The 14,200-nt window shown below is 44.6% G+C and overlaps 1 protein-coding gene across 1 annotated transcript; it reads left to right on the plus strand.

Moving 5' to 3' along the window:
* Window positions 1-9,213: 9,213 nt before the first annotated feature.
* Window positions 9,214-12,207, plus strand: APOLD1 (apolipoprotein L domain containing 1). The gene is made up of 2 exons (XM_033059089.1): window positions 9,214-9,303; window positions 11,468-12,207. Exon 2 carries the CDS (start codon window positions 11,473-11,475, stop codon window positions 12,205-12,207), a length of 735 nt encoding a protein of 244 aa, XP_032914980.1. The 5' UTR covers window positions 9,214-9,303; window positions 11,468-11,472.
* The last annotated feature ends 1,993 nt before the right edge of the window (window positions 12,208-14,200 follow it).

Below are 14,200 nucleotides of genomic sequence, written 5' to 3' on the forward strand. Positions count from 1 at the left end.
ACCTAATAGAGTAGTAAATATACAAAGACTCTGGTTCATGGTTCACTGTCCTCCCCCAAAACCTGCTGTTTCTTGTGTGATTACCACACAAAAACCTGAAGTTGTGCACCGGAGATCTGTAGTCATGACCGAACTCACTTAAGATATGTGTAGTAGTACATATTTCCCTGAAATGCAGACAGAAAAAAGAACAGATAGGAAGGATCCTTACTGGGAGAGATTCTCTCTCCCTCCCTTTTATGCATTTACCATCACAATTACAGCCAGCTTTGCTACCTCACCTTAGAAGAGGTAAAATCCAGAACAGGATTTCAGTGGTATTCCAGGCTGTTGGTCTCTGCATGCATTGACACTATGGACAGAGATCTCTGGTACAGTAACAAGAATCTGCCAGCAAATCCTACAGAACAATTTATTTTTTGCAGGCTCTATAAATGAGAGCCAGCTCCAACTGCAAGAGATCAGATCTGAAAGCCCCTTAGAGCACTTCCCAGACAGCATGGAAAGTATATAGATTATTATAACCAGTAATAAATGCCTATTCACTTGCAAAAATATATAGTAATCCAAACCAAACTTAGTGCCTGCTAGTCAGATTTAAAAAAATGTAAAATCAGGCTAGCTTTCCAATTATTGCATGTTCTTTTCAATGATTGCATGTCCCTTTTGAGATATTTGGCTTTAGGGAACAAAGCTGAGCGGCCACCATGGATGACATTAAAAGCGCTAGGAGGAGGACCTTACACAGGTCCAGTGTTCAGCTGTTTGTACTCATACTGAGGACAATTCTTCTTGAACTCTTTCTCCTATTCCTCTGCTTCCTTATGACTTTGCCACATGAAACCTAACTGCACTCCATTTTACATTACCATGACTTTCCCAAATATGTAAAGCCCATCTCTGGTTTGGAGATAGGAGAACTGAAAGTTATTCACAGTTCTCAAAAACACAGTTGTTTGGATCCTCCTATTTAAGTCTGATTAATGTTTTCTACCCTTCTCCTGCTGAGGCCCAGCTCTAGGTGTTAATTCTCAACATTTCCTGTCAGCAGAAAAATGGTTCAGAGATGATTCATCTAATTTCATACAGGGGAAAAAATAAAAAGAGAAAAATAGCCAGAATATAGGCAAGGCCAAGAACTCACTCTGCAGGTGGGATCAGGATCAGGCCTGGAGAGGGGTTCTGGGCTCAGCCCCAGCTCTGGGCATTGGGTACCTCCCTGGGGCAGTGGGACCATGGCCAGGCAGGGCTGTGGGGAACTTGAGACTGGCCCTGTTTTTGTGTTGCTGGGTAGGGGCTGATGACTCTGGGGGGGCTGGAATGGGCCCCTGGGACCAGAAGAGGGTTGGGGGAGCCCCAGGAAATGCTGGGCAGGGACAGGCAGGGCTGCTGGTGCCCTGACAGTGCCCCTCCTTGGTGAAGTAGGGACTGTAAAAAGCGCTCAAAACTGCTGGTTCAGCAGCTGTCCAGATCCAGACAACAGGGAGCACTTTTGGCCAAGTTGCATGCAGATGTTACTTTGCAGTCCTAGTGGAGAGAGAAGCAGATTTCACTTATAACAAAACTCTATTGCCACTTGCACTTTTCATTGACACTGGATGTAGTCACCAGGTTTAGCTTCAGGACAGCTGGGAGCAACAGCTCTTGCACCTCAGTTTGGTGATTCCCAGCTCTTTGCCATCAAACACATAAAAATGTGGGAATGGATTGGCTGTTCCTCTCCTAGGGCCCAGAGAAGTCAGTTGTATCTGTAATGTCCTTTCAACTTAATTTCAGCACCCTCACAAGGAAACATCTCAAGAGGCTTTGGACTAAGAGCAGCCAGTTTCAGTTTCCAAAATGTCCTTCTAAAATAATAGCATTTCCATCCCATGCAAAACCCAGAGGGGACAGTAGAAAGAACAGTTTGTTCCACCTTTCAGCTGCTATCTGGAGAAAATTCTGACCCACAGTTTTGGTTTGGGTGGCAATATACAATCTCCCTATCAGCTCCTGATGGGGACTGGCATCTTTTGCCATTCCACTCTGAACCATGACATTCACATCACTTAGGCAGCTTTATTTCCTCTGAGGCTGCTGGTCTTAAACTTCTGGCTGACTGCAGCCCTTGGGGTTCACCTGCTCCCCCACTGGTGCCCACCCTGGTCAAGCAGAGAACAACAACCTGCAGCTCCTCCACTTTCTGCAGAGAAGCCAGGAAGATGACATCCACCTTGTCCTAGGTTACAACGTAAAGATATGCCCAAAAGTATGGATTCTATCACCATCTGCTGAAACCAGGTGGGGCAGTGATTTCTATCTCTGTGGGATATATCCTCTGCTAAAGAGTCATCTGTTAAAACCAGGTGGGGCAGTGTTCTTTATCTTTCCCATGACCCATCCTTCCTCCAGGAAGATATCTTCTGTTAATGGGCCATTGAGTCCCACTGCATGACTGATAAAGTTACATCATTCTGTTGGGAGATGCTCCACCCAGAGGGAGGAGCCAAACATTTCCTACCTAGACCAAAACTGAGATTTGGAACACCAAGGCAGCCCTTACCCGCTGGTTTCCAGAGGACAAGAGCTACCACACCTTTCTACAGGATCACTTCTTCAACAAGACCACTTCATCTGGACTGCTACCACCACCCTAACTGGCGGGGTATCAGGCTGTGTTCTGTCAGTGGTTTTTCTTTTGTACTATTGCATGTATTTTATTTTTCCCTTTTCTCCTATTAAATTGTACTTCTGACTTGGAGTCTCTCACTGGTTTTGATTTCGAAACCATTACACACCTCATAAAAATAAGCTCATAATGCCTCAGAAGAAGTGGACAAGAATCCTTCAGGGAGAAGAGATTGTCCCCTCTCCCAGCCCTGTGTTGCTGGAGGGTGAGGATTGAAAATAATGTTCCTGCACTTTTCCTAGAGGGGATGCAGAACCGGCAAAGGAAAGGAGCAGTTTGGTTTAAATGTCCAGCAGCTGAAATGCTGTCCTGAGCTAAGAGCAAAAGTAGCTGCTGGTATCACTGCACCTGTGAAGACAGGCGGAACACATGAATTTGGGCAAGCAGGCATCTTCAGAAAAGAGCTAGAGGAGGAGGAATGCTTCTGGTGGGTTGTTTCACCACCTTATTTTTCAGCATATGTAAGGTCTGTTATATAAAGTGCTTAGCTGTGGGATCCTAAATACATCTGTGTCTCTTGTTCCTTTTCTACCAATTCCTCTGGCAGTTTTGATCAACAGATTCTAAGGTATTTTTATTTTAATTACCTACATGAAGCAATATTCTTTCCTCGTTGCTGACACCTATTGAAATGAGGATTCTATGAGAGCTGTCCAATCACTTCCATATTATTAATAATAAAAAATAAAAAGGAAGACATTTTGTTCCAGAAGTCTTACAAGGGAAAGATTATTGTTGGCTTACAGAAACCTTTTATTTTCCAAGGAATACAAAGAGAAGAATGCAATATGATATACCCTTAAACATGGGAAAGTCTCAACCACCAGTCTTGAAAAGACCCAGAACAAGAGAATTTAAAATCATGAACTGATCAGTGTTATAAAAGCTATGCCAGGTCAGAGGGTAGCTTCAGGGAGCAAACATTCATCTGAAACTAAGGCTACCTACATTCACTATTTGTTCTGCCCAGGAGGCAATGAGCAAACCATTGGCTTCCTCCCTGCCTCTGTTTTCCTACATATCAGGTGAGAACAGAAATGTCCTAAGTTCTCTGAAAATGCTGCAGAACAGCAAGGAAGTCAATTGTCTGTAGCTCCATGTTGATAATCTGAGGTCCAGGATCCAAACTGATACAATTTTTGAGTATACATCAGGAAATGCATCAGCCACCATATGCTTCCCGAAATATAAAAGGTGGTGAGAAGTAGGTGGCCTGATCATCAGTGCCTACTTTCAATCTACCATGGTGTGGAGGAAAAGATTCCTACTGAGGATCAGGTTTTAGGGAAAGAGACTACTGTTTTCTAGGCTCCCTCATGACCACCCACTGTGAGAAGACCTGCCCACAGAATGGCTGAGGAAGTGTTTCAGGTGCAAGGATTGGTGTGCACTAAAGCTAAAGGAAGAAGGATGCTCATCCTCAGACATCACTGTAAAGAGGCACAAAGTACACCAACATACTTGCTTTTTGACATCCAATACAGCTCCCTGACTGTACCAGGTTCAAGTGCTGACAGGAAGAGAACATATTCACCCTTTCTCCCCAGTCTCAGTTCTCCACATCTTCAGAGCTGCTTCAAGTGTGAAAACATTTATACCAGCTCACTACAAAATGTTGTCATCTGCTCTGAACAATCACTAGATGTCTGATGTGCTGCAAATGTAAAATAATATCCAGTCTAGAGGGGAGGATACTCCAAGATACTACAAGAGATAGTCAAAATCTGATCTCAGTATCAAGAATGCAATTTGTCCTTAAAGTCCACAAACACTCTTCAAAGCAGGTTTGTCAAATACAGTGACTTGATTCATGATGGACATAAAGACCATCCCAACAGCCACATATATATATCTCCTGCTGAATACTGAATTAGGTATGGATGCAAGCAGTGGCACCTTGTATGACAAATATTTGGGAGGCACAGAAGGCCACACTGCATGCTCATAGCCAGATGCCCAGTTCTCTTTGGATCTGTATGAGACCCACCCCTCTCATGCAAGTGTTCTGTAGTTCAGAAGTGCTCCCAAGTCTTGCTGGTGTCAGCAGAGTCCAAAGGTACCTGAAAAATCCATGGTGAGAAGGCCTGTTATAGGAGGGGACAGGCAGGGATTCACACTGCCACCCAGCCTTCCACAACTGCATCTCCTGCTCACACTGCAGGACAGCAAGGGCAGGTTTAAGGGACCCTCTCTGGCCCACAGCAGTGCCTGTGGGACAGGATATTTGAAATTTAAACATAAACCAAGCAAAGCTGTGGGACATCAAACAAGGCAGGAAAGGGATAAATAATTGCTGTCTAAAATTTATCACATATTATAGAGCAGGTGCCAGGAAGAGATGGACTGATCGAGTTTTTGGGGATGAATCTTTCTTCTCCTGGCTCTAGAGGGAGCTTCAGAGTGTGAATAAACTCACTGCATATGAACCTCTAAAGAGGGCTGAAATTAGGTGAGATGCATCTCTATCTGAAGTTCAAGGTAACAGTTTTTAACTTTTCCTGGACTTCTTTAGGTCTCTGTGTCTCTGTCATGTTTCTATTGTGCCAGACGGGAGGGTTAGTCAATGTAATGAGTAACTTTTGAGGTTTCTGGGCAACCTCAGCCAGAATTTGACAAAGCAGTTAAGATTTCAAAGACACTGACTTCTTGAAAGTTTCAAAAAATTAGTAAATTTTTAGGTGAGAAGAATCCAGACTCCTTTCTTTCAAGAGAAACATTGCCTTGTGAACTCAGGCATCAAGAAGTCCATTGGAAAAGAGACACAATAAACCAGGCTAGCTAACTTCTACTTTTTACCAACTTAATAGGTTTCTTTGCAGTTCTGGAAATATGTTAACAATTCTCTATTTTCTGCAGTCCTGGAGGGAATGGGTAGCCTGACTTGCCCTGGTGTGGTGCTGCTGCTGCCACTGCTAAGAAGGTGAGCAGAGAAAAGGCCCCCAGCAGCACTGGTCTCAGCAGAAGCTGCGTGGCTGCACTGAAATACGTTCAGCTGTGCCATGGCCAGGGCTGGAGGCTCATGGGCTGAGTGGTTGCTGCTCCTTCCTGTGTCAGAGCCAGTCTTATGCCACACAGCTTGCACTGAAACATGGAATTAAAGCTGGCAAAAGGCAGTGTAACCAGGCCTGTTTAAATACATTGCAGAAATTCATTCTCTGCATCCAAATAAATGCTTGATCTCTGCAAACACTGCCAACAGGGTTTTGACAAGGCAATTTTGGATGGTACTTTTGTTACATGAATGCTTGTTCACAAAGCAGGCACAGTCAGTGTGCTTGACTAATTTTCTGCTTAAATGGAACTAACAGGAGGTGTTCTCATCCCATTTCCTGTTCCCCCCACCCTGCTCTGCTCTTTGCAGTTTTCTTCACACCCAGCTGAAGTCCCATATTCACCAGTGACTAGAACACAGACCAGCCTGTGGCATTCTGGAATGCTTTCAAAAAATTAATTTGGATCTACTGGTAAGGTTACTGAAAGCTGATGCACCCCTTTTGTTCCAATTTGCTTTCTTTGTTGTAGTGTTGGCCTATTCTAGTTTCCACTAATTCTGAATTAATATCTTGCTGTGAAAAGTTAAGATTTGTCTTTGATGCAACTGCAAAAGAAAATAAAAGAAAACAAGACAGCTTTTAGCTCCAGGGTCCAACAGTTAAGGTTGAAAGCACCAGCATGGCAGAAATGTCCTGTTAAAAAGATAGTTTGTAAATGTAAATTTACTCAATTTTTCTCAGTTATTTCATCAAAGTAATGTTAGTAAAGGAGGTGTATGCTTGAAACTCCAGCTTCAAGTGTTACACATTTGCATTCACAGTAGCTGCAAACAGCTTCAGATCAAACACTTCTGCCATATATCCATTCTGCTGGAGGGACCGGGAGCATAAAGACCAGTCCTTGCTGCCAAAATCCTCTGAAAGGAAGAGAGATGAGGCAATAAAACATCCTTCCTTCCCTTTTCTGGTCACCTGCTCCCAAAAACTGCCCTCAGGCATTTCAAGAGGATGTGGCTAGATGGGAAAGGGTGGAGCAGAGGTACCATTTTTGGCCAGGGTCATTGTGAAACACCTGCTCTGCCCCTTCCACCATCAAGCCCAAGCACTTTGCAGGTCACCAGCAGAGGCAGCAGCAGCAGAGGGGCTGGGTGAAAGTCCTCCAGCAACTTGCAGAACTGCCCAGTGAAGGTCAGACCTACTCCACGCATCTGGAGATCCCTGGTAAGCCAAGATTCGCTCCAAGCAGGCTCCTGGAACCTACTTGGTGACCCAGCAGATGTACTTACACCTGGGTAAGTGCACTAATGGCACTAGAAGCCTTTCACTCCTTGGCAGGTGCTGAGAGAAGACACTTTTCTCCCATCCAGCTCCCATTCCCACCTGCTCACCTTTGCTGGAGTGGGTCTTTCCAGCTATCAGTTGGAGAGACTAGCACTCTCACCAGAGGGATGTTTGTGAGAGTGTCAGCAGGGACAAGAACAGACAGCAAAATGCTGTGGTAGGTTCACTCCTTAGGAAATAATGTTTATTTTTATAATACACATCTCTTTTCTAAGATCACATTGACATCTCTAGCTCCTCATGTGAAGTCCATACTTTCTGGGTATGCACCTTATTATAGGGGTGGATTATGGAGAAACATTCTCTTTAAATGGCGAAGAAGTCCAGGGGTGATTCCTCTGAAAAACCATCCTCGGCTGAAACCAACATCTCCTCTTCAGTGATGTGCACATCTTTCAGTGGGCATGAATTGTCTCTTCTGCACCCTAATCAGGTCCTTGCCCACAGACTGAGCATTGCAGGAGTTTCTGACAATATTTTGCAGCTGAGTGTATTAAAAAGAAGAGAACTGGGAAAGGAAGGAAAGCATCCAAAACTGTGTCATCATTTGAAGCTCATTCTAGACTCTTTTTTTCCTTTTCTTTTTTATTTCACTTTTACCAAAACTCACTGTCCTAACAAGAACATATCTGAAGCCACAAATTCTAACACAGATGCAGTTGCATGGGAAAAAAGTGCCCTATTCTATTTGGGAGTGTGAGAAAAGAACTCTCTATCAACTGCAAACCCTTGCCAAGGCAGATGGGCTCCAATTCAAGCCTATGCTTGCTAAAACAAAGGGAAGGGCTAAAGTACAGTTTCCTTCAGTGTCAAAGCTCACCTTCCTGTTAACGTGCAGTATGTACAAATTGTAACAGACCAGGACTGCATATTTAGGCATCTTCAAAATGGTGTTTTCTCTTTTCATGTCTGCAACAGGTTGAAATAACTCTTCCATGCTATTTATTTTTTCATTCATGTTTCATCTCCTGTAGGTCCACCCCTGAAAAAAACATCTGATGTACTATTTCACACCTATCTGAACATAACTGAAAACTAACTTGCCACTGAAATGAATAATCCTAGCCTTCTCCTCTCCCTGCCTGCTGCTTCTCAGTCTTGGCCCTTTTTAAGGTCAGCTCCAGCAATTTTGTGGCTAGGCATCCCACAAGTTCAACATGAAAGCCTCACAACTCAGTGACAGCTAGATAGCTTTCAGATTAGATGGGTCGGGGGCAAAATCAGAGCTTCCCTGTCAACAAATAGCCCTGAATAGCAAGAATCCACCAAACAAGAAAGTAGATGTCCCATCTTCAAGCAGAGCTGCTCGAAATAAATGTCCCCAGGATCACAGGCCCTGTGGCCCATAAAGACACGTATCACTTTGGACTACCCCTGAGTGCCATCAAAAATGTTATTTTTCCTGATCACATCAAAAGAATCTTTGATTTAAACTGGCCCTGTTTCAGCATGGAAGGCAGCACCAGGAGTGACACTTAGGCTGTTCCACCCCAACACCTTCATCCCCTCTTCCCTCTGGCCACATCTGTATGGCACAACTGCCAGGCAATAGCAAGCAGCAAAACGGGATCCAAATGATCCTTTCTTTCTTATCCAAATGATTCTTTCTTATTGATTGCTGGGCAGGTACTTCAGGAAAACAAGAGGGCTGTTTCTCAACCACTGTGGTGTCTATGGTTAAGAAACAGTAAAACCACAGGTTGATCACTCCTTTTGCAGCATGTTTTTATGTATTAGGAAGGAGAAGGGATGGCAATTCAGAGCAATGATCTTGCTGTGGAGCTGCTTCCCTTTTATGGATTTTCCCAAAGAGCTGGGATTTTAAAAAGTGCACTGGCCTTGAATGGAGCAGTTGGCTGGCCAATAGCTCCCCTGGCTCTAGATGTGTAGTGGAGGGAAACTTAAGTCATCAAGCAATTGGTGGCTCCAGCACAGAGTAAAGTCAGTTGCTATTTCAGGGAAAGGAAAGGCAACTGTTCCCTGCAGGGAATGTCTGCACTACCTCAGAGCCAGGAATAGGCTGCGATTTTTAAACTCTTTTTTCACCCCACACTTCAGGAAAAGCGAACACACAATGTTCATTCGCAGGGATCGTTTCCTGAACATGATGTGTACTCTCTGTCCCACAGGTCACTTTCCAGTGTGTCACATCCTTCTGCACAAGAGAGAACAGGAAATGGCAAACTCCCAGTATGAGGCAAAGCATTCCCATCGCAGCAATTGGCCCGCAGGAGCTATAAATTGGTCTCCTCCAGAAACAGATCAAAATTTGTCTTCTGGGAGCCTGGCTGGAAACTGAAGGTAAGTTTGAACCAGTAATTTTTGGAGCATCTGTGAGTATTGTATTAGGGAAGTGTTTGCAGGTTTTGGACTAATGTATACCTTTATTGTTGGGGAGATTTTTCTCTAAGAGCAGGAGTTGGATTTCTTTTATTTTGTGCAGGTATCAATCATTATCACAAGACTTGCATCCCTACGTGGGATGCTATATATTGAATGATTGCTCTAATAATTCAGTGAGATAGTCGCTGTTATTACCTGAGACAGTTCTCAGCAATTAAATCCTCAGAACAAATTGTTAAAAGGCTACAGGAATTGGCATATTTAATGATCATTATATTGATCTGTTGTTCAGTTATTGGTGATATGCTCATCGTTCATTTCAATGCTGGTATCCATTTAGATTTAGATTAGTGTAAGTCCTTGTGCTTCCAGCTTTATTTCTAATTCTAGTGTAAAAATAATAGGACACAGCCTCCAGCTGAGAGAAGCACAATATACTAAGTGATTCAAATGACCCAATGACACCAAGAGAGACTGGGGGCATTTTCTGAAGGGCATAGGGGGTGTCTTAAAGGATCTGTGTGAGATGGATTAGGACAAGCCAACAGAAGGGGGAAAGATAGCAGTGAGAATTATTTATGAATACACTTCCAGATGGAAACACTATTTATGGTACAAAGTTTTCTCCTTCTGAAACCTGAGGATTCTGTAGAATGAAGGCCCACTAACTACGTAGTGTAGCTTTATAAGGGACCAGACCCCTTCAGTTCCCCCAGTACAGATCACTTAGAAGTGAAAAGGTGCCTGCAGCAGTAAATTGGCTTAGTGACAGGGTCTTTCTGCTACAGACTCCTTTTGGCTGTGAGGGCATTACGGGCTCCAAACAGTTTCTCAGCTCTATGGCTGGACTTTGCTAGGTGCAGAGGCAGCACAGCTGTGTGCATGATGCAGTTTTGGGAAGCACAGAAACTCTGCTTCCAGCAGACAATCAGCTACATCTCTCCTGCTAACTCTGTTGCCTCAGGTTCCCTGTAATCAGGGCTAAGTTTGCTGGCTTCCTTTGTAAAGCATTTTGCTGCTCTAGAGCAGCCTGAAAATGTTTATTGGAACATTTCTCTCTGCCCTTACGGCAAGGAACAGAGACAGAAAACAGAGATTGTCTAGCACAGAAACACTGAAGATTCATTTTCTAGAAGCAAAGGCTCTCCTGCTATCTTGCCTGGACAGTTTTTCCAGAGGCAGCAGTTTTCAAGCCTTTTCTAGTCACAGGCCTCTGTATTTCCCCTGTTTCCCCATCTGCAAGGGACTGCAGTGCACTAAAAATGGGCCTGTTTTTCTGACATGACTCTTTTAAACAAGGTTTGCAGCCCTCCCTGCCACTATAACTGGGTATTTATGACCACAGGTTGGACTAAGCACCACAGAACAATAGTTCCCATCTTTGTTAAAACACTGACACCAGGTTACAATAGGGAAAAAAAAATGCTATAGGGTCTTGAGTTGCTGAAGCTTAAAGAAAGGAAGGATGTTCACAATACCCATCCCAGGCATTAATAATAAACTCCTTGCCTCCTATATGGAAAATCCAGACATAGACTCCACTCAGTGCCTTCCCTCTGTCCTCCTTTAATAGGAAATCACCCCTAAACAAAAACCTGGGGTGGTGTCTTTCATCCCCTAGGAGTCTGACCTTTCTTGCGAAAAAGAAAGGCCTCTTTCTCCAAGGAAAAGACTCCTTGGAGTCTGACCTTTCTTCTATAGTGCAAATCCTCTGAATTCCATCAGGGGGACAACAGATTAGCGCTGGCAGCATTACTCTTCTGAGTCACTCAGGGGAATTTCTGTCCCCAGGATTTGAAGAGACATTTTGTGTCTTCAGAGATAATGGTAACCGCACCTCTGACTGCAGTCCTTAGGATATTTTAGTCTTTGCAGGGATTAAGAAACACATTTTAATCTTTCTCTGTCTAAAAGTTACAATGAAATACATAATTAAATGTATACATTCATATGGGTATGTGAGTGTGCAGGTGTGCACAGATGGAAAACCTTTCTTGTAGCTGGGTGAAGCTGCAAAAATTTGGCTCAATGCCATCCCTGAAATGGTGCTCCAAGATGAGCTTGTCTCATGGGGGTTTTTTGACATAAATCCCAACCCAGACTTTCCTTTTTTTCTGGACAGAAGCCATGGAGGGGAACAGTGCTGCCTTTCCAGCAGACCCCACGCACCACTTCCACGTCGCCCTGCTGGACCAGAGGCGGAGACTGCGCGGCCAAATCGCTCACCTTCACAAGGCAGCTCGCAAACTCAACCAGCTCCGCACGAGGTCCCTGGTTGCCAACGTGGGTGGGAGCACCCTGACGGCTGCCGGAGCGCTCACAGCCATCCTGGGGCTGTCCCTGAGCCCCGCCACGCTGGGAGCCTCTCTGCTGGCCTCGGCCGTGGGGCTGGGCCTGGCCACGGCCGGCGGCGCTGTCAGCATCACGTCCGACCTCTCCCTGGTGCTCTGCAATTCCCGGGAGCTGAGGAAGGTGCAGGAAATCGCAGTGACTTGTCGGAAGCAGATGAGGGAAATACTCGGCTGCCTGGAGTTCCTCCGCCGGGGGCAGGGCCCGGGTGACCCTGCACTGCGCCAGTCAGAGAAGAGAGCGTCCATCTCGCTCTACAACTCCGTCTGCTTCATGGTCTTCTGCGGCTCCCACAGCCTCCTCGTGCCGGAGTGCACAAAGGAGGTCACCAAAGTAAGCCAGGCTGTGCTGAAGGCCAAAATCCAGAAGCTGGCTGACAACCTTGAGACCTGCACCAGGGCAATGGATGAAGTCTGTGATCTTCTTGAGTCCAGAACAGAGCTTTCCCCCAGTACGAGGAGACTCAGCTTGGGTGCTAAAAGCACTGCCGAGAGCCTGAGGCCTTGCAGCTGAAACTGTTTCGGTGTATTACATTAAACCTGGGTTTGGAGACATTCCATTATTAACTGAGACCAATTTCCAGTAGAGTACAATCCCATTACCAAGGTACATCTGGAAAGGCTGTAGAAAGAAGCAGCTCCAGATATGACAGACTGTATGAATAGTTCACCATCCCAGGGTGAAATAGCAGGGCCAGAATATATCCCTTTTGAAGAAACCTCTCCAGACTGAGAACTGTGATGTTTGTATTCTATTTATTTACACAGAATGATTTTAAAGTTGTGATATTGTATTTAAGAGTGTATATATATATATTATTTTTTTAAAAGGAGGCCTCTGTTCCAAAGGAAAGCTGTTGTTTTCAGAGTAAAAGGAAGTCTGTAGCATGTGAGAGCAAGTTACCTGTTATTTTGCTGTGAGGGAGGGCAAATCCCTGTAGGAAAAGGAAAGCATGACCTGAATGCTGATACTATAAAATAGGTGAAACACAGTCAAACGGTGACAATAGATCTTGGGAGCCAAAACAGAGAGAAAAGTGACCCTGGGACCAGAGTCTGCCTCAGGGCATTGGTGGAAGGAAGCAGTTGTGTCTCTGCAGCCAGAAGGGAAGTGTAGGTTGGTGTTACTGGTGTGAGCTGGAGCTGTGATGGGAGCACACCTGAGAGGTGGAGGTGCCACCCTCCATGCAGCCAAGCAGCCTGTGAGACCCACAGTGGATCATCTGTGAGGAGGGAGGCAGCACTCATGGAAAGTGGCACTACACAGACTCCTAGCAATGCTTCCCAGGGAAGGCTTCATATTAGTGAAATATATGTGGGTACTAATACTCCAGAGGTGTAGAGAGGAGTGGGATGACTCAGTGGCAGAGCCCCTACAAATCAGGAGCAAGGACTGGGACCCTGTCTCAAGTGACTGCTTTGCTAAATATGCCCTTTTTGATTTTGAGCCATCAGTACCTCAGTTCCCTGTGTAAAAATGGGGATAGTAGCACTTCCCTACCTCACAAGGATATTTCTGAGATCATCCCTCTGAGAAATGCCCAAGTATGGTGATGATGGGGACCATGTCAGTACCTGAAAGAGGTACGAGGAAGAGACCCTGAAACTAGCTTGAGGCAACCAGAAGAGGTAATGCAGAGCTAACTGCCTCCACAAGTACGCCTCAGTGGGTAAGGGAGACTTCCCTGTGGAGGCAAAAAATCCACATGATCAGAAAAGCCTACTCTGTACTTCTGTAACACTGAGCAAGTTTTTAGGGAGGGCAACACTCCATGTCACAAAGCTTGAATCCTTGTCCTTTTAGTCTCTTCTTTTCATGATATCAACATGTTTTAATATGTCATAGGAAGAATAAAAAAAAGCTCTGGTTCCCCAGAGTGGGACTGAAATTCTTTTGAAACCCATGCCTGTTTGCCAGAAATGAACAAGTGCGCTGCTGATTCAAATAAATGAATATGAAGCACTTTTGTGTCAGTGTCTCTCTGCATACGTGGAGGTGATGTGCTGTCCACATTGTCCATCTTGTCTCATTATGCACCTCTTATGAAATAGCTGACATTGCATCTGCATGAAAATTCATCTGCTGGGGATGGTCTCACCCTGTCTCTGCTAAGGAAGACTGAACTGTAACATGCTAGGAACTTATTTGTTTAAAAGCCAAGTTTAAATGCCCTGCAATGACAATTTCTAAATCCAGTATAATCTGCAGTGTCCTGTGCTGAAAAGCACAAAAAAGGAATTACTACTTAGAAGTTGTATATTTATTTTATCATTCATGAATGCTCCCAACAGCAGTTTAGGACAGGAGAAAACTTTCATTCAAATACATCTATTGGGAATAGGGAATTACACAAACTGAAATTTCACTAGAAAAGGATTGCTCCACCCTGCTCCCCACTAAAACAGCACCTTTTTATATGGGCAAGGAGTTCAATAAAGAATCACAAGCAGTGACTTCCTGTCACATCCCTGACTCCATTTCCCAAGGCATCCCAGTGACCCTTACA

The sequence above is a fragment of the Catharus ustulatus genome, chromosome 4, assembly GCF_009819885.2.
Source record: "Catharus ustulatus isolate bCatUst1 chromosome 4, bCatUst1.pri.v2, whole genome shotgun sequence".
NCBI lineage: Eukaryota > Metazoa > Chordata > Aves > Passeriformes > Turdidae > Catharus > Catharus ustulatus.